This window comes from Ranitomeya imitator, chromosome 1 (genome assembly GCF_032444005.1).
Source record: "Ranitomeya imitator isolate aRanImi1 chromosome 1, aRanImi1.pri, whole genome shotgun sequence".
NCBI classification, from domain to species: Eukaryota; Metazoa; Chordata; class Amphibia; order Anura; family Dendrobatidae; genus Ranitomeya; species Ranitomeya imitator.
The window spans coordinates 443,705,099-443,730,809 of NC_091282.1; the positions used below are offsets into that span (position 1 = coordinate 443,705,099).

At 40.7% G+C, this 25,711-nt stretch overlaps 1 protein-coding gene across 8 annotated transcripts in view; it reads right to left on the reverse strand.

Moving 5' to 3' along the window:
- Positions 1 to 25,711, reverse strand: part of RFX3 (regulatory factor X3) — a 436,417-nt gene that overhangs the window by 131,025 nt on the left and 279,681 nt on the right. For 7 of the 8 annotated variants that reach the window (XM_069764135.1, XM_069764125.1, XM_069764169.1 and 4 more), the window contains 2 exons: positions 25,265 to 25,523; positions 12,663 to 12,737 (listed from right to left, as the gene is read on the reverse strand). In XM_069764135.1, coding sequence (XP_069620236.1) covers positions 12,663 to 12,737; positions 25,265 to 25,523 — 334 coding nt within the window. The remainder of the gene's footprint in view (positions 1 to 12,662; positions 12,738 to 25,264; positions 25,524 to 25,711) is intronic. The other variant, XM_069764144.1, reaches the window with a different exon arrangement.

Below are 25,711 nucleotides of genomic sequence, written 5' to 3' on the forward strand. Positions count from 1 at the left end.
CGCCCGAGCATGCTCGAGAAATCTCGAGTAACGAGTATATTCACTCATCACTAGTTATAAACTGTAGTGAAACACTTGGGGGTTCAAAGTTCTCACAACACATCTAGATAAGTTCTTTGTGGGGTCTAGTTTCCAATATGTGATCACTTGTGGAGGGTTTCTACTGTTTAGGTACATCAGGGTCTCTGCAAATGCAACGTGACGCCTGCAGACCAATCCATCTAAGTCTGCATTCCAAATGGCACTCCTTCCCTTCCGAGCTCTGCCATGTGCCCAAACTGTGGTTCCCCTCCACATATGGGGTATTAGCGTACTCAGGACAAATTGGACAACAACTTTTGGGGTCCAATTTCTCCTGTTACCCTTGGGAAAATACAAAACTGGGTTCTAAAATTTTTGTGAAAGAAAAAAAAGAATTTTTATTTTCACGGCTCTGCGTTATAAACTGTAGTGAAACCCTTGGGGTTTCAAGGTTCTCACAATACATCTAGATAAGTTCCTTAGGGGCTCTACTTTCCAAAATGGTGTCACTTGTGGGGGGTTTCAATGTTTAGGCTCTTCAGGGGCTCTCCAAATGCGACATGGTGTCCCATCTCAATTCCAGTCAATTTTGCATTGAAAAGTCAAACAGCGCTCCTTCCCTTCCGTGCTCTGCCATGCGTCCAAACAGTGGTTTACCCCCACATATGGGGTATCACCGTACTCAGCACAAATTGCACAACATTTAGTGTCCAATTTCTCCTGTTACCCTTGGTAAAATAAAACAAGTCGGAGCTGAAGTTAATTTTTTGTGAAAAAAAGTTAAATGTTAATTTTTTTTTAAACATTCCAAAAATTCCTGTGAAACGTCTGAAGGGTTAATAAACTTCTTGAATGTGGTTTTGAGCACCTTGAGGGGTGCAGTTTTTAGAATGGTGTCACACTTCGGTATTTTCTATCATATAGACCCCTCAAAGTAACTTCAAATGTGATGTGGTCCCTAAAAAAAATGGTGTTGTAAAAATGTGAAATTGCTGGTCAACTTTTAACCCCTAACTAAAAAAAAATTTTGGTTCTAAAATTGTGCTGATGTAAAGTAGACATATGGGAAATGTTATTTATTAAGTATTTTGTGTGACATATCGCAATTTTGCCTGGCCCATTTTTGGAGTTTTGTGTGAAATGATGTGCAATTTGCCTTTTTTCCCTCAGTTTTTTCGTGTTTTTCCAATACACACAAAATAAATAAACATGTGAATAACAAAACTTGTTTAATTGCAATAATTTTCTTGGAGAAATACTTTACTTTCTGGAACAATTTCAAGGGTGCCAACACTTTGGGCCATGACTTTATATTATGGAAAACATTCTTACTTTGCTGTATGTTTTCACACATATCAATGCTGATCATTTTTACAGAAATGGTGCCAAGTAAAGATTAATGAATCTTTATAAATTTGAATTTGCCAGTTTCGCAGAATTTATTGAAAGAAAAAATAAATATGCAATGAATTGCTAAGTACTCCAAATGCCCTGAAAAGATGAGGTCTCCTAGGATTTTATCCAACCTCTTTAATGCGAACACAGCCTTAGTAATATCTAAGTGACCACAACATATATGGCTATTGTCATATGGATAGCAACCTTTGTTGAGGTGCCACAAGCTATCTGTAGAATTTATTCACTGCTTTATGGCTCTTTCTCCTTACCTCAATTGGTGTGAGCTGTGATGTCCTTTCACTATCCATATACTCCCCATAATGGCTGCTACATTCCCTACCTCTACTTTTATACAGGCTATGATAGATGCTTCTGATCGGGTGTGCTGTACCATGTGATATGATAGTTGCAAGGCATTAAGAGGAAGTTGTGTTTCTCCGCTAAGAGAATTGCTAACTCTCGCTAAGTGAATTGCGTATTATTGAAAATCACTCGGTCTAACAAATTCCTAAAAAATTGTCATGAATTAGATTTGCATTAAATTAATTTGGTCATCTCTAGTGTAAAAGCATCACTCCAGTGTTTTTTTTATTGCATCACTGCAGTGGTGTTTTCCAGCATCGCTGCCGGGGAAAAGTGACCTGCCGGCAGATCAAAGGACTTACATTTCAAGTGCTACTCCAGTGTTGAAAAAAAACCATGCTGGCGTGATGCTATAAGCATTAGGAATGTAAGCATAATTGACTCATACCAAAATGTTCTTCTATCTCAAGGTGTTTGTGATATACTGTACTTTACTTTTGGAAAAGAAAAATAAATTTGTATTAGTTAAAATACTGTATTCCTCCAGAAAGTGTAAAACTTTACTGCAAAGTACACACTTCAATTTGTAGTTTAGGTTATAATTTATTGCTTTTTACTACTAAGTTTGTGTATTCAGGTCATTTTGTGATGTAACGTGGGCCTGCATCTTTCACTCAATGAAACTTATTTGACCTTGTTTGACTACAGGTCCTTCTCAAAAAATTAGCATATAGTGTTAAATTTCATTATTTACCATAATGTAATGATTACAATTAAACTTTCATATATTATAGATTCATTATCCACCAACTGAAATTTGTCAGGTCTTTTATTGTTTTAATACTGATGATTTTGGCATACAACTCCTGATAACCCAAAAAACCTGTCTCAATAAATTAGCATATTTCACCCATCCAATCAAATAAAAGTGTTTTTTAATAACAAACAAAAAAAACATCAAATAATAATGTTCAGTTATGCACTCAGTACTTGGTCGGGAATCCTTTGGTAGAAATGACTGCTTCAATGCGGCGTGGCATGGAGGCAATCAGCCTGTGACACTGCTGAGATGTTATGGAGGCCCAGGATGCTTCAATAGCGGCCTTAAGCTCATCCAGAGTGTTGGGTCTTGCGTCTCTCAACTTTCTCTTCACAATATCCCACAGATTCTCTATGGGGTTCAGGTCAGGAGAGTTGGCAGGCCAATTGAGCACAGTAATACCATGGTCAGTAAACCATTTACCAGTGGTTTTGGCACTGTGAGCAGGTGCCAGGTCGTGCTGAAAAATGAAATCTTCATCTCCATAAAGCATTTCAGCCGATGGAAGCATGAAGTGCTCCAAAATCTCCTGATAGCTAGCTGCATTGACCCTGCCCTTGATGAAACACAGTGGACCAACACCAGCAGCTGACATGGCACCCCACACCATCACTGACTGTGGGTACTTGACACTGGACTTCAGGCATTTTGGCATTTCCTTCTCCCCAGTCTTCCTCCAGACTCTGGCACCTTGATTTCCGAATGACATGCAAAATTTGCTTTCATCAGAAAAAAGTACTTGGGACCACTTAGCAACAGTCCAGTGCTGCTTCTCTGTAGCCCAGGTCAGGCGCCTCTGCCGCTGTTTATGGTTCAAAAGTGGCTTTACCTGGGGAATGCGGCACCTGTAGCCCATTTCCTGCACACGCCTGTGCACGGTGGCTCTGGATGTTTCCACTTCTCCACAATCTTCCTCAGGGTCCGGTCTCCTCTTCTCGTTGTACAGCGTTTTCTGCCACATTGTTTCCTTCCAACAGACTTACCATTGAGGTGCCTTGATACAGCACTCTGGGAACAGCCTATTTGTTGAGAAATTTCTTTCTGGGTCTTACCCTCTTGCTTGAGGGTGTCAATGATGGCCTTCTTGACATCTGTCAGGTCGCTAGTCTTACCCATGATGGGGGTTTTGAGTAATGAACCAGGCAGGGAGTTTATAAAAGCCTCAGGTATCTTTTGCATGTGTTTAGAGTTAATTAGTTGATTCAGAAGTTTAGGGTAATAGGTCGTTTAGAGAACCTTTTCTTGATATGCTAATTTATTGAGACAAGTTTTTTGGGTTATCAGGAGTTGTATGCCAAAATCATCAGTATTAAAACAATAAAAGACCTGACAAATTTCAGTTGGTGGATAATGAATCTATAATATATGAAAGTTTAATTGTAATCATTACATTATGGTAAATAATGAAATTTAACACTATATGCTAATTTTTTGAGAAGGACCTGTATAACAGATGTTGCTAGGTATGTTCACAGTCATTTCCAGATGGCTGAGTGGTCTGGAGTTCAGTAGAGTGCCTTTAACTGTATCATTTGAGAAGAAAATCACAGGCTCCGAGAATTGGAAGAGAGGCGAGCGGGTCATTCACTGTAGAAATCGCAAAGAGAAAACTTACTGCTAAAAAGATAAGGAAACAAGCAGCAAACATTTGTAATGTTTGAAAGTTTTCATGGAATACAAAAACTGCAATACCAAAGAAAGATCAAAGTCAAAGGGCTTTTTAAGATTGCCAGTATTGAGAGATCAAAAGGGAAAAATCTTATTAAATTACCATTTCACTTTGTCATGAAGCTTTAGCACTAACCCCTTCACGACCGATGATGTACATTTACGTCATCGGATGTATCACTGACTTCGATGCAGGCTCCAGCTGAGCCCGCATCTTTCCCAGCACTTGATGGCTGATTCAATCAGCTATCAAGTGCCTCAAACAGCCATGAGTGGATCTGAAATCTACCAGTGGCTGTTAACCAGTTAAATGGCGCTGTCAATCACTAACAGCGGCATTTAACATGCACTGGCCAGAAGCGCGTTACAAGTCCCGCCCATCAGTGTCGCTGTCTCGTGATCATGGGGTGCTAATCGTTTGAAAACATAGCCAGGGGTCTGCAAAAGACCTCCATCTCATGTATCACGATGCTCCTGTGAATGCTGACCAGTGGTCGGCATTCAAAGGAGATTGTGATTTTTGCTATTCATAGCAGTGCTGAAGTCCAGCTGTGTGTAGCACAGGAGATCTGAAAATCACAGCTTCAACTCTCCTAAGGGGACTATTAACCCCTTTACCCCCAAGGGTGGTTTGCACATTAATGACCGGGCCAATTTTTACAATTCTGACCACTGTCCCTTTATGAGGTTATAACTCTGGAACGCTTCAACGGATCCCAGTGATTCTGACATTGTTTTCTCATGACATATTGTACTTCATGACAATGGTAAAAATTCTTTGATATTACCTGCGTTTATTTGTGAAAAAAACGGAAATTTGGCGAAAATTATGAAAATTTCGCAATTTTCCAACTTTGAATTTTTATGCAATTAAATCACAGAGATATGTCACACAAAATACTTAATAAGTAACATTTCCCACATGTCTACTTTACATCAGCACAATTTTGGAACCAAAATTTTTTTTTGTTAGGGAGTTATAAGGGTTAAAAGTTGACCAGCAATTTCTCATTTCTACAACACCATTTTTTTTTAGGGACCACATCTCATTTGAAGTCATTTTGAGGGGTCTATATGATAGAAAATACCCAAGTGTGACACTATTCTAAAAACTACACCCCTCAAGGTGCTCAAAACCATATTCAAGAAGTTTATTAACCCTTCTGGTGCTTCACAGGAATTTTTTGAATGTTTAAATAAAAATGAACATTTAACTTTTTTTCACAAAAAATTTAATTCAGCTCCAATTTGTTTTATTTTACCAAGAGTAACAGGAGAAAATGGACCCTAAACATTGTTGTACAATTTGTCCTGAGTACGCCAATACCCCACATGTGGGGGTAAACCACTGTTTGGGTGCATGGCAGAGCTCGGAAGCGAAGGAGAGCCATTTGACTTTTCAATGCAAAATTGACTGGAATTGAGATGGGACGCCATGTTTCGTTTGGAGAGCCCCTGATGTGCCTAAACATTGAAACCCCCCACAAGTGACACCATTTTGGAAAGTAGACCCCCTAAGAAACTTATCTAGAGGTGTGGTGAGCACTTTGACCCACCAAGTGCTTCACAGAAGTTTATAATGTAGAACCGTAAAAATAAAAAATCATATTTTTTCACAAAAATTATCTTTTCACCACCAATTTTTTATTTTCCCAAGGGTAAGAGAAGAAATTGGACCCCAAAAGTTGTTGTACAATTTGTCCTGAGTACGCTGATAGCCCATATGTGGGGGTAAACCACTGTTTGGGCGGATGGGAGAGCTCGGAAGGGAAGGAGCGCCGATTGACTTTTCAATGCAAAATTGACAGGAATTGAGATGGGACACCATGTTGCGTTTGAAGAGCCACTGATGTGCCTAAACATTGAAACCCCTCACAAGTGACACCATTTTGGAAAGTAGACCCCCTTAGGAACTTATCTAGATGTGTGCTGAGCGCTTTGACCCACCAAGGGCTTCACAGAAGTTTATAATGGAGAGCCGTAAAAATAAAACAAAAATTTTTTTCCACAAAAATTATTTTTTAGCCCCCAGTTTTGTATTTTCCCGAGGGTAACAGGAGAAATTGGGCCCCACAATTTGTTGTCCAATTTGTCCTGAGTGCGCTGATACCCCATATGTGGGGGGGAACCACTGTTTGGGCGCATGGGAGGGCTCGGAAGGGAAGGAGCTCCATTTGGAATGAGGACTTAGATGGAATGGTCTGCAGGTGTCACATTGCATTTGCAGAGCCCCTAATGTACCTAAACAGTAGAAACCTCCCACAAGTGACACCATTTTGGAAACTAGACACCCTAAGGAACTCATCTAGATGTGTTGTGATAGCTTTGAACCCCCAAGTGTTTCACTACAGTTTGTAACGCAGAGCCGTGAAAATTAAAAAAAAAAATCTTTCCCCCCAAAATTATTTTTTAGCCCCCAGTTTTGTATTTTCCCGTGGGTAAGAGGAGAAATTCGACCCCAAAAGTTGTTGTCCAATTTGTCCTGAGTACGCTGATACCCCGTATGTTGGGGGGAACCACCGTTTGAGCGCATGGCAGAGCTCGGATGGGAAGGAGCGCCATTTGGAATGCAGACTTAGATGGAATGGTCTGCAGGCGTCACATTGCGTTTGCAGAACCCCTAATGTACCTAAACAGTAGAAACCCCCCACAAGTGACCCCATATTGGAAACTAGACCCCCCAGGGAACTAATCTAGATGTGTTGTGAGAACTTTGAACCCCCAAGTGTTTCACTACACTTTATAACGCAGAGCCGTGAAAATAAAAAAATATTTTTTTTTCCCACAAAAATTATTTTTTAGCCCCCAGTTTTGTATTTTCCCAAGGGTAACAGGAGAAATTGGACCCCAAAAGTTGTTGTCCTATTTGTCCTGAGTAAGCTGATACCCCATATGTTGGGGTAAACCCCTGTTTGGGCACACGGGAGAGCTCGGAAGGGAAGAAGCACAGTTTTACTTTTTCAACGCAGAATTGGCTGGAATTGAGATCGGACGCCATGTCGCGTTTGGAGAGCCCCTGATGTGCCTAAACAGTGGAAACCCCAAGATTATAACTGAAACCCTAATCCAAACACACCCCTAACCTTAATCCCAACAGTAACCCTAACCACACCTCTAACCCTGACACACCCCTAACCCTAATCCCAACCCTATTCCCAACTGTAAATGTAATCTAAACCCTAACTGTAACTTTAGCCCCAACCCGAACCCTAACTTTAGCCCCAACCCAAACTGTAGCCCTAACCCTAGCCCTAACCCTAGCCCTAACCCTAGCCGTAGCCCTAACCCTAGCCCTAACCCTAACCCTAGCCCTAACCCTAGCCCTAGCCCTAACCCTAGCCCTAACCCTAGCCCTGACCCTAGCCCTAACCCTAACTCAAGCCCTAACCCTAACCCTAGCCCTAACCCTAACCCTAACCCTAGCCCTAATGGGAAAATGGAAATAAATACATTTTTTTAATTTTTCCCTAACTAAGAGGGTGATGAAGGGGGGTTTGATTTACTTTTAGAGCGCTTTTTTTAGCGGATTTTTATGACTGGCAGCCGTCACACACTGAAAGACGCTTTTTATTGCAAAAAATATTTTTTGCGTTACCACATTTTGAGAGCTATAATTTTTCCATATTTTGGTCCACAGAGTCATGTGAGGTCTTGTTTTTTGCGGGACGAGTTGACGTTTTTATTGGTAACATTTTCGGGCACGTGACATTTTTTGATCGCTTTTTATTCCGATTTTTGTGAGGCAGAATGACCAAAAACCAGCTATTCATGAATTTATTTTGGGGGAGGCGTGTATACCGTTCCGCGTTTGGTAAAATTGATAAAGCAGTTTTATTCTTCAGGTCAATACGATTACAGCGACACCTCATTATATCATTTTTTTATGTTTTGGCGCTTTTATACGATAAAAACTATTTTATAGAAAAAATAATTATTTTTGCATCGCTTTATTCTCAGGACTATAACTTTTTTATTTTTTTGCTGATGATGCTGTATGGCAGCTTGTTTTTTGCGGGACAAGATGACGCTTTCAGCGGTACCATGGTTATTTATATCTGTCTTTTTGATCGCGTGTTATTCCACTTTTTGTTCGGCGGTATGATAATAAAGCGTTGTTTTTTGCCTCGTTTTTTTTTTTTTCTTACGGTGTTTACTGAAGGGGTTAACTAGTGGGCCAGTTTTATAGGTCGGGCCATTACGGACGCGGCGATACTAAATATATGTACTTTTATTGTTTGTTTTTTTTTATTTAGATAAAGAAATGTATTTATGGGAATAATATTTTTTTTTTTTTCATTATTTTGGAATATTTTTTTTAATTTTTTTTTATACATTTGAACATTTTTTTTTTAACTTTTTTACTTTGTCCCAGGGGGGGACATCACAGATCGGTGATCTGACAGTGTGCACAGCACTCTGTCAGATCACCGATCTGATAGCAGTGCAGGCTGCTTCACAGTGCCTGCTCTGAACAGGCTCTGTGAAGCCACCTCCCTCCCTGCAGGACCCGGATCCGCGGCCATCTTGGATCCGGGGCTCGAGCAGGGAGGGAGGTGAGGAGACCCTCGCAGCAACGCGATCACATCGCGTTGCTGCGGGGGGCTCAGGGAAGCCCGCAGGGAGCCACCTCCCTGCGCGATGCTTCCCTGCACCGCCGGCACATTGCGATCATCTTTGATCGCGGTGTGCCAGGGGTTAATGTGCCGGGGGCGGTCCGTGACCGCTCCTGGCACATAGTGCCGGATGTCAGCTGCGATAGGCCCATGAGCGCCGCCGATCGCGCTGGACGTACTATCCCGTCCATGGTCATAGGGGCCCACCCCACCTCGACGGGATAGTACATCCCATGTCAGAAAGGGGTTAAAAACAATCAAAAGTAAAAAAAAGTTTAAAAAAATTATAAAAAACATACAAAAAACCCACAAAAGTTTACATCATACCTCCTTTTGCCCAATGAAAAATAAAACAATAAAAAAAAATAAATACACATATTTGGTATCGTTGAGTTCAGAAATGTCCAATGAATCAAAATATAAAATAAATTAATCTGATCAGTGAACATTGTAACCATAAAAAAAATCAAAACACCAGAATTACTTTATTTTACATTCTAAAGGGTTAATGGCTCATACCTGGTGTTGTTGCACTTTGATTAGGGCCTTTTGGCAACAGGCTTTTGAACTAATAAATGAAGTTACCAATGTTAAAATTCCTCCTGACCCAGTTTTAGCAGTTCTTAAAGGGAACCTGTCACTAGGTTTGGCCGATAAGAGATACGGCCATCACCCTTCAGAGAGCCGGACCAAGACCAGCGACACCCATCAGACTGGACCGCCCTGCAGGTGAGTATAATAAAAGTTATTTTACTTCTCTTGCAGGTCGAGCTGGGGGCAGATATACAGCATTATAGAATGCCGCATATCAGCCCCGAAAGGTGATGGCCGTATCTCTTACCGGCCAAACCTGTTGACAGGTTCACCTTAAGGCCGGGGTCAAACTTGCAAGTTCAATGCGAGAAATTCGGGACAGCCACATGATCAGGTCCCAAGTGCCGGCGGCAGTGCCGGGAATTAAGTTTCTCGCATTGAACTTGGAAATGTGACCCCGGCCTAACAAAGGAATTCATGACATCCCTTTAGATTTAAGATGGTCAGTGGTGCACATACTTACTTCTGCCAGACAAAGAATTGCGACAGTGTGGAAATAGCCTCTACCTCCCTCCTTAAATGTATTATGCAGTTAAATAAATACACATTTTCACTATGAATATTATCTCTCCTTGAATTCACATTCTCGGTCAAAAATCCATAAAACTTGGGAGTTGTGGGCCTCCTCCGCATTTGCTATCCCTATTACAACTTGCTGCTAAGTTTCATTCCTCCCCATGGTTTTATTCTCAGTCCTTTATAGGTGTTACTGTATCTTACCAACATGGTTTATAATATTTGAAAATATTATTATATTGACCATGCTAAGTCTCCAGCTTGCTGCCCCCCACACCAACTCCTTTGTTTCCTATCTTGTCTGTTTGGTCCTGTATCCATTCGCTGTGAATATTGTTTCTGTCTTATATATAAATATGGCCTGTCTGAATTCTGATATCGTGTGGCTTTTGATATGTTGCAGGTCATTTCTGCTCTCATAAGTATATCGCTTATGTTGGTTCATGTGTATTTGATATATACCGTAGGTAAAACTGTGCTGTTTTTGAAAAATGTGAAAATTTTTAATTAAAAATCAATTAAAAAAATAATTAGTTTTTTTGGTGGCTGCAATATTGCAATAAAATGCAATAAGAGGCGATCAAAAGATCGTATCTATCCCAAAATAGTACCAGTAAAACATCAGATCAAGCCGCAAAAATATGCCCTCACCCAGCCCCAGATCCAGAAAAACGGAGACACTACGAGTCTCGGCAAATGACGACAGACGCAAAAACTTTATTTCATACAAATTTCTGAATTTTTTTTCACCACTTAAATAAAAAAAGCTACATATTTGGTAACTGCGTACTCATACTGAAATGGGGAATGGAATCATATTGCCAGGTCTGTTTTACCATTCAATGAACACGGTAAATAAAAAACCCTAAAAACAATTGTGGAATTGCACTTTTTTTTGCAATTTCAACATACTTGGAATTTTTGTTCCCGTTTTCCAGTACACTGTATACTAAAATCAATGGTGTCGGTGAAAAGTACAACTCATCCCAAAAAAAATGAATCCCTCACATAGCCATATTGATGGAAAAATAAAAAAGTTATGGCTCTTGGAAGAAGGGGAGGAAAAAACGGAATATCGCACAAGGGTGAATGGGTTAAAGGGGATCTGTCACCACTCCGAACATGGGCATTTTAGCAAACACTTACATTCCTCGGACTCTGTATTGTGTTGTTCCGCTACTATGCCTCCTACAACTTGGTGTTTCCAATCCCCTTGTCAAAGAGGTGTGTCCCTACAAAGTCAGTACTGACTGGGCAGTCTCAGAGTGCATACAACACACCTCTAAATGGTACCACCCAGTCATCAGTTTATGTATATTTTTTAAGAGCACAGCATACAATTCAGAGTTCTAAAGAAAGATGCTCCAAAATTGCAAAATAATGGGGAAAACAAGTAATTGCAATAACAGAGATGGCAGATCCTCTTTAACTGCTAGTGATATGGTTTTGACTCTAGAACCATACTCGGGTAATCTTTTGACTTCCTCGATGCCTTTAGCACACTATAGCATTATCTACAGTTGGCAATAGTTGGGGAGCTATACATGGCTCCCAAGCTTCTGCTTGAAGAACACAGATCGGATGATTTTCACCTATCAACCATGTATTATGGAGGTCAATCACATGTACTTCTAATGTGTTTTATATTAATGCAAAACAATTCTAAATTTAAAAAATCCCAAAAACTCTATTAAAATGTGAAAATTATAAAATTAGGCTGTAATTTTCACTTCTGAGGAACAGTTTATTAATCCAATCTTACAGATTCACACCACCAAAATAAATATATATATGTTTTACATGTGATTTATTCCATGCCACATGTTGCTATACCCAATACATGTTATATAGCTATAGGATATTGTAAGAGAGGTCATAAAGTTGATCCAATAATGCGAATACTTGGAGCTCCACCAACCTACTTTCCATTATCCTGTGAGTTATTAATGCAGCCCAATAGATCACTAGAACAAAGCAATATTCTATAATGTCAGGAGACAAAATAATGACCGTCTCATTGTCTACTAGAGATGGATACAATTAGAGAACATGCATCTCATTAGTTCCAATATTATTTGTGGTGTGACATCATTTGGAGCCTCATAAGTTATATCATATCAAAAGTGACTCATTTATCTAGTGTATAATGACAGATACCCAAGATTTATGTCAGTGGCCTTGTGATACCAGGCAGATAATTGGAAAGTCCAGGGGTTGGCATGTCACCTTGAACAGCAAATGTGTCATCTCATTTGCTTGTATAGACTTCTGTAAAAACTCATCAGTGGCCATAGACTCTCTGCATACTTGACGTATGGGAAAAAATGTCCTTAATAACTTCATGTATTCAATGTTACTGATGTTTTCAATTGATCCTAAAGGAATTTGAGCCAATGCATAACCAAAACATATAATGTGAACGATCCCAAGCAAAATCAGCATGAACCGTAACCTGATATACACAAAATAATAGAAAATAAGTGAACTTTTATGTTGATTTTAAAAGATGTCATGAAAGCATAGGTTCAATAAACATGATCTATATAACAGTTGCATAAATTATAGAGAAGGATCACTAGGGTATTGAGTGGCAAGTGATGGGCACAACCATTTTTCTTTTAATTAAAATGCCAATTAGAAAAAAAACCTGTGCTTTCAAAACAAAGAGGCTGGAAAAAAAGCTACCAAAGGACATGCAGAAAAGAGAGGATAATAAAGGAAGGACTTACATGGCTGTTGAGAAGAGAGCTTCTGTGACTTGAAAGGCCGTCAGACTTTTGTAGTGTCTCAATCGCCATTTCAATCTGATAATAGATGTCATTGAAAACAAGCTCAAGACAAGATAGCAGTAAATGGCAAAAGCATCATTGACGGACAGTAACATTTTATCAAAAGCATCGTTCTTTACACATACAAAGAAATAAAAAACATGCATTTCATTACCCCAGCACCCACCACCAAATCAAAGAAAGGAGGAGCCCCCAATAACAGAAATAAAACCATAACCAGGTTACATAAACGAGAAGGAGAATCAACGAGGCACTTCTAATGAAGTTCACTTTAACACAAGATTCACTTTCTGATCTTCCGGCAGATGCTGTATGGACAGCTTACCCAAAATGTACTTAATACAGGACAACATGACATGCCAGAGAATGGGAGTCCTATAGTATTCTGCAAGGTATCATGCTTTCTTATAAAAAGGAAAATGGTTACATCTCTATTAAGCACAATAATATTTAATGGAATTTAAAGGGAACCTGTCACTCCCAAAATCGATGATGAGGTAAGCTCACCGTCATCAGGGGCTTATCTACAGCATTCTGGAATGCTATAGATAAGCCCCCGATGTTACCTGAAAGAGGAGAAAAAGAGCTTAGATTATACTCACCCAGGGGGTGGTCCCGCTGCGGTCCGGTCAAATGGGCGTCTCAGGTCCCCTCCGGCGCCTCCCATCTTCATTCCATGACGTCCTCTTCTGGTCTTCATGCCGCGGCTCCGGCGCAGGCGTACTTCGTCTGCCCTGTTGAGAGCAGAGCAAAGTACTGCAGTGCGCAGGCGCCGGGAAAGGTCAGAGAGGCCCAGTGCCTGCACACTGCAGTACTTTGCTCTGCCCTCAACGGGGCAGACAAAGTACGCCTGCACCAGAGCTGTGGCGTGAAGACAAGAAGAGGACGTCATGGAATGAAGATGGGAGGCGCTGTACCGGACCTGAGACGCCCACCGGAGCGGGACCGCGCCTGGGTGAGTATAATCTTTTCTCCTCTTTCAGGTAACATCGGTGGCTTATCTACAGCATTACAGAATGCTGTAGATAAGCCCCTGATGACGGTGGGCTTACCTCACCATCGATTTTGGGGTTCCCTTTAATAAGGTCCGTCAAAAAACTGTGTCGCATTGTTTAGAAGGAGAATAATAGAACATGGGTATATCCTCTTTTCTATTAGTTCCAAACACTAAAAAAAGCATTAATAAATAGTGGACTGATAACTAGTAGTCAACAAGTGTCACTGTCTGCAAGACAAAGTAAATCCTTTTCATCTACTCATAGAGAACCCTTTTAAAAGGAAAAAAAAAAACCTTTTAACTAGAAGAAAATATCGATTTTTGCTATCTATTTCCTTACAACAATTGGGAAAATCCTTTTAATTGGTGAAAACAATATTCAAGATCATTTTAAAACTTTCTTGAAAGAGTAATTTTTACATTTCTACTCTTCTTGACAAACAACTCAAGGGATTTGATGTGATACAACAAGGAAAGTATATCTGTAAAATCACAGTGGAGATTATGGGTCTAAGGGTCAGCAGTTGTCCTTGTGGAGAGTGCCAAGCCATTGTAAGAAAACTTATAGGCCATGCAATGCTCCTCTGGGAATTTAAATATGCAAATAGCCTTTTCAGAGAGAAAAGGAAGTTGAACTCTAGTGACACCTATTGAGTTAGAAACCCTAAAAGTCAATAGAGACCCGTTAACGAGCCTTGCCACATGACAGGATAAGAAGCCAAACCAGAAATGCTATTTTCAGGCACGTGTTTTGTGGTGTTTGTCCCTCCACAGTGCAAAGCAGGATATGTAATTTGGCTGTATGAGATGACTCTGCCTACGGTTCTAAAGGGTTGACACTTTTGCTTGTGAAAAGTGCCATGCCCGGTTAAGGAGACTTATGGGCCATGCAATGCTTTGGTAAGGCACATTAAAGGCTCAAAATTAAATGCATTGTCCACTACTAGGACAACCCCTTAATGATCAAAATGTGTGGCCCTCTTAAAATAATAAAGCCTATACTTACCTCCCGTGCCGACAGTGTTCAAGCACTCTACCCAAGGCTCTCGTGCAGTGTTGTGACATGTGATGCCGGTGCCCAATCAGAGATGGTGTTACGGTCTCCGACCTCGGACAAATCGAACATGAAGAGGAAGTCCAGGCTGCAACGGATATCGGATTTCCTCTTCATACTCAATTTGTCTGAAGGCGGAGGCAGTGACGCCAGTGCCGATTGGGTGCCAGCATCATTTGTCACAACACCGCACGAGAGCTCCGGAAAGAGCGAATGCCAATACCGCTGGAATGGGGCCTGCAATGAAAGGTGAGTGAGTACAGGCTTTATTATTTTTTCGGGGCCAAGCGTGGGGTATGGCAAGAAGTTGTCCAAGTAGTGGACAACTTCTTTAACTTTTTCAATTGCTACATCCAATACATACCACGAGAGTTCAAGTCTTCTTCCTGTCTCAAGAGGCTATTTGCATGTCGAGGTTATGTCACTGCAGACCAAGATATTGAGCTCTAATTCCGACTCATTTTAAAATGCTGGTATGTGCCAAATTTTGAGTTTAGTCGGCATCCTCACACACAACTGAGCTCTGTTTAGAAACCACTGTAAGTAGCCCAGCATCAAGGGATGAATTGGAAAGACTATATTTGATCAATTAAATTAAGCCAAAATAATAATAGCTTAATTAGTCAAATTATAAATGGTGAACAGCACATGGTAACCCATTACTTTTGTAAGCAAAACCAATCATTATCTTAAGGCTGCTTTCACACATCAGGTTTTTGGTTTCAGGCTAAATCCGGCAAATTTGCTAAAAAACGGATCCGGCTTAAATTGGGAAAAACTGATGCACCGGATCCGTTTTTTAGCTGGATCCGGCTCTCTGTACTGTGTATGGTTTTTGATGAGAGAGAGAGAGAGAGAGAGATTCTATGCCAGACTCGAAAACAAAGCTTCTGGGCATGCTCAATGTGTAAAAATGGATTCGGTCGCCGGAAACGTTCATTCACACATCCGTTCCATGCGTTTATTGCCAGAAACGTCCCTTCAGGCTTTTTTTCGCCGGACACAAAAAATGTTGCAGGAGACGTTTTTTGTGTCCGGCAAAAAAGCCTGAAGGGACGGATCCGGCACAAAACGGATGAAACGCATGTCCTTCAGGCACAATCCGGCGCTAATACAACTCTATGGGAAAAAAACGGATCCGGCGTAATAAAAAAACGGATCCGGATTGTGCCTGAAACTGACGGATTGTGCCTGAAAGAAAAAACCTGATGTGTGAAAGCAGCCTAAAGGAGTTTTACACTATTTCCTTACGATAGGTGATCAATATTAGATTTATGGGTGTCTGACACATGGCACCACCACCAGTCAGATTTTACCAGCTTCTGCAGGGGACGGATTTTAACAGTGTACATAGGGGAACACCCAGCTCCATACACTGTTTAGTGGTCACTCTTGGGTACTGAAGATCAGCTCCAATTAATATCATCAATATCATTGAAGTAGAAACCCCTTTCCTCAGGCTTGATTATTGAAGGGGGAATTGAAGGTGAGTACTTTATTTTATGAAACATATAGTAAGTATGGCCAACAGATCGATTTTTTTTTCTGAATTATATCAGCACAATTGACATAAGAAGTAGTTACAACGTGGAGCTGAATTCAAGCAAGTGGGAAGTGAAGAAAGGGCTGAGCGGTGTCTGTGAAGCATTACTAGATGATTCTTGGTGTCACCTCTCCTCTGCTTACACTACTTGTGTTTTGACAGAAGAGACATGGAAGAGAAGAGGAGAGTGGGCTAAAGTAATAGGTTTTCAGACAGGTAACTCATTGAGAGTGAAAGGAAAGGGAAATAGGACAGTGTTACAGAGCACTTTTTGTAAGCTTGACAAGCCTTCGCAATGCTTAGCGGCTTGACACTAAAATGCTGGCAGTAAGACCTTGCTCTGAATACTTTCTACTATTTTTAGCCTGGCAGAAATAATCACTTCTTCACTAGACGGTGATCATAAAACATGCAGAAATTAGAAAGATACTGTCAATCTGTGCTTTTTAGGTCTTGCATAAATGTATATGTTTTAGAAATCATCATTTTTATTGTAAGGTCTGACAGAATGAGATGTAATTGGTTTGGAAATAATTACATCATGGAGCCACGATTAGTCAACTTATTTCATTTGTGCTGTCTGAAAAATGACAAAACACAGATATTGATGTGGTGGTTCCCTTCTTTGGTTACTGCTAAGAGGGGTTCAACACTAATTTCAAAAGTTCACTACTGTGAACACTGGTAATGCTGTCATTTTAAGAAACACAAGACGCTCAAATATGGCTCCCGAGCATGACTCTTGAGGGGCGGTGGAGCGTACTCATGACGGTGCAGCTACTTACAAAGAAATCATTGCAAACATCACCATTGTCATGTTCTTCTATGGGGAGATGAATTAGATTCTAGAATGTAAGTCAGCTCACCCCTCCGGGGGTGGAATATCAACAGTGAGAAAAAAGGATATGGAGAAGTTCAACATTAACCAACATTTCCACCACATCAGATGGTCAACCAGTTTGGCAAAAGTTGGCAGGTTTTCCTGCATTATGTTCAATGTGTATGGCCACCATTATAAGATATGTTTTGGCCACATAGCGAGTCCTGTCTCAGTCTATAGGTATACGCTGAGAAGTAGGCCAACTTTTTGCTAAGCTTCCTACTAACTCTTATTTAAATTTGACATATAACTTCAACTTTATGGTGCTTTCATGTAGACAGGCATGAGGTGAAAAAAGTTAATACAAATTGCATTTTCAATATTTCAAAGACGTATCTGACACAAGTAACTGTGTAGTGGCTCCAGTCAAAGAAAAAATGCCTATTTTTGTATGGTTATGGACAGCTGCACTGTTACAGATTACAATATTCCGAGTCTCCATAGATTTACAATAATGGCGTTAGCACCGTCTCACACATCGGTCCCTTGTGAATCAGCTAAAGAGAGAAGCACTCACGTTACCCAGAAGAGGACCGGAGCGACGTTGTACGCCAGGGAAGACATCAATCGGTAAGTATTTTAATGTAATGCTACATCCCTATTGTATGTAATTGTGAGGGCTTACGAAATAAAATTATGCATGGACTTCTTCTGTAATACAATGCAGTACCAGTGCAAGATAAGAAATGTAAGGTATTTACAAAGTTACTTAAAAAGGTCGACCACTTTATCGTTAGTTCAGCTTTCCTCACAAACGGACCAGCATTTCTGTCCACAAAATGGCTGCTGTTGAAGGAACATGTTATCAGATCAGTCCATCAGCCTCCACCAATAGAAAAGCTGCTTTCCCCTGAGATGTTTTACAATTGGAGGAGACTGACGGATCGGTCTGGTCACATGCTCCTCCATCAGCGGCCACTGTATGGATAGAAGTGCTGGAGAATGTGTGAGGAAAGCTGCAGCAACTAGAGGAAATGGACAACCTCTTTAATTAATATGTTTATGAAGATTTATTGTGATACTTTTTAAAATGTGATTTAAAAATGGACATTCCCTTTCAGATCTTCCGAGACCCAATTTTTTTGCATTCCTAAAACAATACTGTGACAACTAAATATTTATTAAGTTTGGCCTTAAAGGGGTTGTCCATAACTCACAATGGACTTTACAATATATGTCCAACTATTTAGTCCAACAAGCTAACCAATTTGTAATGCACGTCATAAAAAAAATTACCTATTGTTCACTTTTAACTCTTCCTTTCTGATTGTGTTTATTTTTCTTACTTATAATGATGATTCCTCTGAGTCTCACAGTATGCACTTGGTATTCATCATCAGGGGGCTGGAGATGCTGTCATTCCCACTGCTAACTTTTCTGCCCTAAAACAAAGCATCATTTGATGTGGCGCTGCGGTCACTTACTACTTCTTTTACTGCCAACCCTTGATGGCGTTCTGTTTCAGTAGTGGTGAAGGATAAGTGACAGTATCATGTATTAAGCTGCCCTTCTTCTTCTGTCATCGCTACCTCGCACCTTCAGTCCCTACTGATTCTGTCCTCTGTCTCGTTCATAGAAATGAGATGTGATCAGGGGGCGGCAATAGAAGCATGGTGAGTGACCGTAACGCTGCCACCTGATGATGATTAGTATCATGGTGGTTACAGAAGCAGTCACTCATCCTGCTTCTATCACCATCCCCTGATGACATCTCGTTTCAGTGAAAGAGCTGGTGACAACAGAAGCGGTAGGGAATGAAGATGCGGGGTGACAGAAGAAGCGTGGCAGTATGACAAACTGTGGTAACTTCTCTTTCACTGCTACTGAACAAAAAAGTCATCAAGGGATGGTGGTGAAAAAAGCAGTGGTAATTGATGGCAGAGGTACCCCCTGATGATGCTTCATTTCAAGACGGAAAAGGAAGCTGTGGAAGTGACAACAGCCCCGTGCCCCTGATGACGATAGGGAGGGAACGGTAGGGAATTTTTAATTGAAGTACATTAGAAAACTGGTTAGATTATTACATTAAATAATTAGAGATATAGCATGAGATTCACTGTTTCGGACAACCTTTGTAATGTCAATAGGTGGCAAATGTGATTACCTCGGTGAAGGAAAGATTTATAATAACTTTCAAGAACAGTCGACCTAACCTTAGACTGGTAAAATAATAACAGGGAAAAAAAAAGATGAGAACATTTTGAGCTAAACCTTGGCGTAATTAGGTTCCAGGGTAATAAGTCTGCATATTTATTCAGTGATGCATTCATCTAAAAAGATTCTTTTTCATTATACCAACAACATGATTCATTTCATTTCACTATCAATTGAGAATGTGACCTTTTACATCCAATAATCCTTTATTTAACCTTCTGCTGTACAGAAGGAAAAAAAAAAGAAGAAGGGCAGCATCACAGCGTGATGGGTAGCAAGCGATCGAGATCATTTGGAAATTTCGATATCATTTAATAGTATGTAGAAAATGTTCCAATTAAGTATATCTCAGGCTTAAAGGTGAGAAGCTGGAATACATACTGATGTGAGAAAAAGTGATCAAGAATGTGTGGAAGACAGAGCCGTGTTATTGTACAAATCATAATTGGATGAATAATTTTACTGCTCATATTATCCAATTATATCTAAACTAGCAAGAACAAACTATAATGCATTAGATAAAAGTGGTGGCAGCGGTCCGGTAACTGAGTATCAAATATACAAGCACAGAACTACATAAAGTAGAGCCGAGGGGGGATAGAATAAGGTGTGGGACACATATCGGTCTTACAGGGTTATACTGACGGATTTCTGATTACCTAACCCTAGGACTTCGTTCAGGAATACTGAAGAACTGATAAGAATTTGCTTTTTCCCAGTACAGATCTCTGACGGTAGGCATTGGCACAGGATGGCTGCTGAACGGCGGCAGTGACGGGCAAGTAGAGCTCATGAAGTGATATGACATTATATGAAATGGCTGTGCCACATTTGTATGGGCATTTTTCTAGCTGGTACATGTGTATGGGCAATTTTCTGACAGGCACATTTGTGTAGACCCTCTTGTACCAGTGGCACTGCTATTTAATTACAACTAATTTCACATACATTGGTATTTTATTGGAAAAATATTATATTTGTAATTAAATGTTTTATGTTAAAGGTGTTGTACGGCCTTAGGCTACAATTCTGCAGTCACTCTGTGTGACTGCAGACTTATGAATCCTCTCATCGCGCCCACTGGGCGTTCATGTGACTGCAAGTGTGCATTTTGCTTCTGGCCATATTCCAACTACCTAAAAGAAAAAAATAGACCTCTAAAAATGGACTTATTAGTTTGTTTAAAAGATAAAAAAAAACATTGACTTGGGCAAGGGGGTACATTGGAGCCATCAATCCTGATCCCCTGAACTCTTACATTTAGTACAGGGGGAAACGCGTCGGGTTTGAGAGGAAATCTACTAACGATAAGTGCCACAACTATGTGAGATTTTTCTTATATGGCTATTGACTAATGGTTATGTACCCGCTGAATTGATGGTTCTTGGAAATTACATGAGATTATGTGGGCATTGTGCAATAATCTACAAAACATCGTTTCTGCCAAGCTGTTCCCAGAAAAAAAAGCTGGGATATCACCTTATTATTGGTGGTTTCTCAGCAACAACAGTATCTATACTATAGAATACATTTGATTATTTTTGCTGATTTGCTGCAACGAAGAAAGGCTGTAGTATCACCATTGTGATTATTGGTGGCTTATACACTGCTCAAAAAAATAAAGGGAACACTTAAACAACAGAATATAACTCCAAGTAAATCAAACTTCTGTGAAATCAAACTGTCCACTTAGGAAGCAACACTGATTGACAATCAATTTCACATGCTGTTGTGCAAATGGAATAGACAACAGATGGAAATTATTGGCAATTATCAAGACACACTCAATAAAGGAGTGGTTCTGCAGGTAGGGACCACAGACCACATCTCAATACCAATGCTTTCTGGCAGATGTTTTGCTCACTTTTGAATGATGGTTGTGCTTTCACACTCGTGGTAGCATGAGACGGACTCTACAACCCACACAAGTGGCTCAAGTAGTGCAGCTCATCCAGGATGGCACATCAATGCGAGCTGTGTTAAGAAGGTTTGCTGTGTCTGTCAGCATAGTGTCTAGAGGCTGGTGGTGCTACCAGGAGACAGGCCAGTACACCAGGAGACGTGGAGGGGGCCGTAGTAGGGCAACAATCCAGCAGCAGGACTGCTACCTCAGCCTTTGTGGAAGGAGGAACAGGAGGAGCACTGCCAGAGCCCTGCAAAATGACCTACAGCAGGCCACAAATAGGCATGTGTCTGCACAAACGGTTTGAAACCGACTCCATGAGGATGGTCTGAGTGCCTGACGTCCACAGATGGGGTTTGTGCTCACAGCCCAATGCCGTGCAGGATGTTTGGCATTTGCCACAGAACACCAGGATTGGCAAATCCGCCACTGGTGCCCTGTGCTCTTCACAGATGAAAGCAGGTTCACATTGAGCAAATGCGACAGATGTGACAGAGTCTGGATACGCCATGGAGAGCGATCTGCTGCCTGCAACATCCTTCAGCATGACCGGTTTGGCAGTGGGTCAGTAATGGTGTGGGGTGGCATTTCTTTGGAGGGCCACAGAGCCCTCCATATGCTCACCAGAGGTAGCCTGACTGCCTTTAGGTACCGAGATGAGATCCTCAGACCCCTTGCGAGACCATATGCTGGTGCGGTTGGCCCTGGGTTCCCCCTAATGCAGGATAATGCCAGACCTCATGTGGCTGGACAGTGTCAGCAGTTCCTTCAAGATGAAGGCATTGAAGCTATGGACTGGCCCACCCATTCCCCAGACCTGAATCCGATTGAACACATCTGGGACATCATGTCTCACACCATCCACCAACATCATGTTGCACCACAGACTGTCCAGAAGTTGGCGGATGCTTTAGTCCAGGTCTGGGAGGAGATCCCTCAGGAGACCATTGGCCGCCTCATCAGGAGCATGTCCAGGCACTGTAGGGAGGTCATACAGGCACCCGGAGGCCACACACACTACTGAGCATCATTTCCTTGTCTTGAGGCATTTTCACTGAAGTTGGATCAGCCTTCATTTTCCACTTTGATTTTGAGCATCATTCCAACTCCAGACCTCCGTGGGGTATTACTTGTGATTTAAGTTGATAATTTTTAGGTTTTATTGTTCTCAACACATTCCACTATGTAATGAATGAAGATTTACAACTGCAATATTTCATTCAGTGATATCTAGGATGTGGGATTTTAGTGTTCCCTTTATTATTTTGAGCAGTGTAGTATTAAAAGCACAGAGCTTTGGGACAGCATGGACAGTGTGCAAATAGTTTACTGTGCATTTTTTCTCTGCAGCCAGGAATGATAGAAATATCATTTGATGTACACCCTACCCCCATTGTTTCTATTTTTAGGGGGTTATTGACATGACTTTAAAACTGGGCTGCACATCTCCTCAAACATAGAGTATCTATTACGAGATATTTATCTCTTTATTTTTTACCAGACCTTGGGTCTGTAATTCTGGGTACTTCCTTGAATTTATGTATGTGTGTATATTTGTGTAATCTTAGTGTATAGTATGTGGAGGGTGCAATAGGGTTTCCTGGGGCTACCGATGCTGAGCGGGCGTGCCATCACGTCTACAACTACGGGGCCAACCTCTGCTGGCAGGTAGAACAATTTTACAGGGCTTCTCTAGGGAGAGATTAGGCCCTGTTAAGTTATTATACTGTTTTTTGACCCTCACTTGCTTGTTATTTTTGCATATTTTTTGCACCTTCAATTTTTTTGATTATTTTGATCATTTAAACAAGCTAATAAAAGTACATATTTAGAGGTCTTTTTTTCTTTTTGTTGCTCAATGAATTTTGAGACCCTATTATTTTCTAAAAGGTTTTGTCACATTCCAACTAAACTGTGTCTGGTCTCACCCAATACACTTCCATTGAGCGAGGCTGCACCCATCTAGTCGGCCTGTGACTGCATGTATGTAAATCACATTCTTGTGATTATGCGTCCAACGGTCTCGGCGATTCCTCACAGTGTGCAGTGCACGTGATGTGAAAATTCACAAGTCTACAGTCACATAGAGTGACTGCAGACTTTTAGCCTAAGCCAGACAACCCATTTAAAGTTAAATGTGTCCTACTATTTGACCTGCACTTGCAACATCTATTTTTTATTTTTTTATAATTACGGAAAATAAAAAAATAGAGAAAATGAGCTGACATATAGCTTCAGCATGTCTATTGTATTGGAGACATTATTGATCATTTTTACACACAGTATCACCAATGACATTAGTAACACAAAGTCCAATGTGGATTACGCACCCTCCTATTGACATGTTATTAAAGAACCACTCATTAAGGCAAATCTGCCATGTCGGCTAGGCTCCTCTATCTTAGGGTACCGTCACACAGTGAAATTTTGATCGCTACGACGGCACGATTTGTGACGTTCGAGCGATATATCTGTGACGTTCGAGCGATATCGCAATGTCTGACACGCTCCTGCGATCAGGGACCCCGCTGAGAATCGTACGTCGTAGCAGATCGTTTGAAACTTTCTTTCGTCGTCTAGTGTCCCGCTGTGGCGGCATGATTGCATGGTGTAACATATATCGTATACGATGTGCGCATAGTAACCAACGGCTTCTACATCGCACATACGTCATGAAATTATCGCTCCAGCGTCGTAGTTTGCAAAGTGTGACCGCAGTCTACGACGCTGGAGCGATATTGTTACGACGCTGGAGCGTCACGGATCGTACCGTCGTAGCGATGAAAATTGCACTGTGTGACGGTACCCTTAGAGGAGAAGCATATGGACATATAGTTTTTAAGACAGTATTTTCATGTAAAGAAGCTGCCTTAAAGAGGACCTGTCATTAGGTCAAAAAAGGTCAATTTTTGTTCTTATTTTATTCCGGAGTATTCTGTTTTGTTTGTTCTTTTTTATTTTTTCTTGTCAGCCATAAGGTTCTAAAGAGCCTTTTCATTCAGTGATGTTTGTTTGTTTTTTATCCAAGGGGGCATGAACAAAGAATCCTGTGAGCCACGCACCATTATTATAGACCATAAAAATTAGCCCAAAATAAAAAGGCCCAGATCTTTGGAACCGAATAGTGAATTTAAAAAGAGAAAACAAAAACACAAATTACTCAGAACAGGAGTATGAATAAAATTGAGAGCAAAATCTGCCCACTTTTGACCTGGTGATGGGACCTCTTTAATGCTGTCGGAGCTCATAAAAAAAGAATGTGAGCCCTACTTACCCCACAGTTCTCCTGGTATAAAAACTCAAACAGGAAAAGCTGTCAATCATCTGCATGTGGGTGGGGTAAGAAGGACTCACAGGCTTTCTCTACGAGTCCTGGTAGCACTAAAATATTTTAAAAAAAAATTAAAATAATAAATCAAATAAATTTAAACAACGTATCTCTGAGATTAGCAGCTTCTACTATGGGACATGCTAGACCTGACAAAGTCACTTTTTGAGAAAACTGCTGGTCTTTTTGAGTCCCTCATTTTATTATTTTTATAACTACCGATTTTCTATCTTACTGTTTCTGACTAATGACTACACGTTTTCACTTCTGATATCTATTTGCGCTATAATCAGTACTGCTCCTCCAACCCGTCACTTCTGCACATGCTTTTATATGCTCCTAATTTATCAAAGTCACGGACAACATTAAAGTCTTGTTAAACCTGAGCAAAATAAAATGACAGTAAATTGGAAGAGAGAAACAGGCGCAGATAAATATAATCAATTTATTATATTTCTAGCTGTATTTAGTTCTTTATTTAGTGCAACGTGACAAGAAGCTCCAGGGTGACAAGCACTTGATAACAATTACCAAGGAAAAATGATATGAGCTCATTAGCTATCAGAAGGAAACGCATACCGAACAAGATACAGACGATTATGACACTCCTAGTTGCCAAGGAGAAGGTCAATGGTCTGTTCACACCTGAATCCTTAGTAAAAGAAGTTGTAGAAAGCACTTACTGTTGCTGGAGAGGCGCGAGTTGTGTGACTCACAGAATGGCCTGAGTTTTCCATGGAGTTGCCAATCAGGTAGGTTCCACCGGTGCTGCTAATGATTTGCCCTCCAGAGACCCCCATCTGAATAGCTCCAGTGCCGACCATGTTGTGAGATGAGACCACAGTTGTCACCTGCGCAGATCCACCTTGAGTGTCAAAGTAACTGCCCCCAGTGTTTTGGCTGTACATCTGCGTTTCTGTGTAAGGGTATGTTGTTGTCCGGCTTTAAGAAAAAAATTGAAGACTGGTAAATTGGTAAAATTGGTAAATTTTATGCATTTTTGTATAAATTACTCTTTTACTATATTATTTGTATTTTTTTGGTATTTGGGGAGAAATAAGGTATAAACCTGTGTGATTATTTTAGATAAAATCTGCTGACAAATACCCTTTATCACCTCCAACTGAAGT